This window comes from Sinocyclocheilus grahami, unplaced genomic scaffold (assembly GCF_001515645.1).
Source record: "Sinocyclocheilus grahami isolate Dianchi unplaced genomic scaffold, SAMN03320097.WGS_v1.1 scaffold11866.1, whole genome shotgun sequence".
Taxonomy (NCBI): domain Eukaryota; kingdom Metazoa; phylum Chordata; class Actinopteri; order Cypriniformes; family Cyprinidae; genus Sinocyclocheilus; species Sinocyclocheilus grahami.
In genome coordinates, this window is record NW_015514091.1 from 4,973 (window position 1) to 6,337 (window position 1,365).

At 35.1% G+C, this 1,365-nt stretch overlaps 1 protein-coding gene across 1 annotated transcript in view; it reads left to right on the top strand.

The window, feature by feature from the left end:
- Positions 1-519, top strand: part of LOC107578766 (protein FAM57B-like) — a gene marked incomplete at its 3' end in the record, with an annotated part of 4,193 nt that extends 3,674 nt beyond the window's left edge. Inside the window, exons 4-5 of the mRNA XM_016264686.1 lie at positions 107-329; positions 424-519. Coding sequence (XP_016120172.1) covers positions 107-329; positions 424-519 — 319 coding nt within the window. The remainder of the gene's footprint in view (positions 1-106; positions 330-423) is intronic.
- Positions 520-1,365: the final 846 nt, after the last annotated feature.

Below are 1,365 nucleotides of genomic sequence, written 5' to 3' on the forward strand. Positions count from 1 at the left end.
TTTTTTTAAAGTATGCTAAAGTGTACTTCTTTTTCACAAAGAAAGTTATAGACCTGCTTCCCTTACTGATTCTCAACCCATCGGTCTCTGTGTGTTTCTTTCTCAGGCATTGGCTGACCAGCTCCTACATCCTGTTCGCTGTGCCGTACTTTGTGTATGACATCTACGCCATGTTCCTGTGCTACTGGTACAAGCTTCAGGTCAAAGGCCACGAGGTGGACAACGGCTCCAAATCCAAGGCTATGGCAGTGAGAGGCTACCTGCGGCGAGAGTTCCTCATGATCCTGCATCACGTCGTCATGGTCACCGTCTGCTTCCCCATCTCTGTGGTAAATAGGCTACGTTTTAAAAAAAACAGAAACTTTTAGAGAATCTGTTCATATTCAGATCTGCTCTCTTTCTCTTTCTCACGTTGTCTTCCAGTTCTGGAGGCAGGGAAAAGGCGATTACTTCCAGGGTGTCATGTTCCTGGCTGAACTCAGCACACCGTCCGTCTGTCTGGGCAAAATCCTCATCCAGGTACATTCATTATTGATTAGATGAGTGCTGTGGTATTTTTACCCTGATTCATCATTCTCTGCTTTAGCCTTAACAGTGTGTGTGTAACATCTCCAGTTATGTCGTACTTTAATACATTATTCATAGTGAAGTGTGTTTACAGAAGTGCTGACTTGACATATGCAAGCCTGGCCTGTTTCACAAAGACAACCTGAGACGAGTTTACAAAGACAAGTTCCAAAAAAAGAAAGAAAATTATGATATAATTTACTCTAATGTCGTTCTTATGTCAAAGCTTAAAAATTTTAAAAATATAAAAAATAAGGATAAAAAATTAAAAAAGTTTTTTTCTTGCAATTATGAGTTTATATCTTGCAATTCTGAAAAACAGGCTTAATTATGAGAGATAAAGTCACCATTACCTTTTATTTATTTATTTTTATTCCGTGTTGGAAACAAGCTTCCATATGTTCCATATATGAAAAAGAAGTGTGCTTAATTTTACTGAACGCGCACTTGTAGTGAACTTCAAATCTTATAAGTATATTTTTAAAAAGAGAGACACTTTCAAGATTATGCTTCTTAACACGCTTAAGTACACTATTAAAAAGTGCACATAGTAATAATGTCAAATTAAAAGTTTTACTTTAAAGTGCATTTTAAATCATGATGTTTTAATAACCTTTAATGCTTTTTTCAATGTGTTGGCTAACATACTAAAGCACATGTAAAGTACTTGATTATCATTTTAACAGTAGTGTTTTTTAATTTTAGATTTAAAGTTACTATGTTTTAAATGTACTGAATTGCAACTTCATCATAACAAATGTGTAATTACAAATATATTTAAATACATGACATACAGGT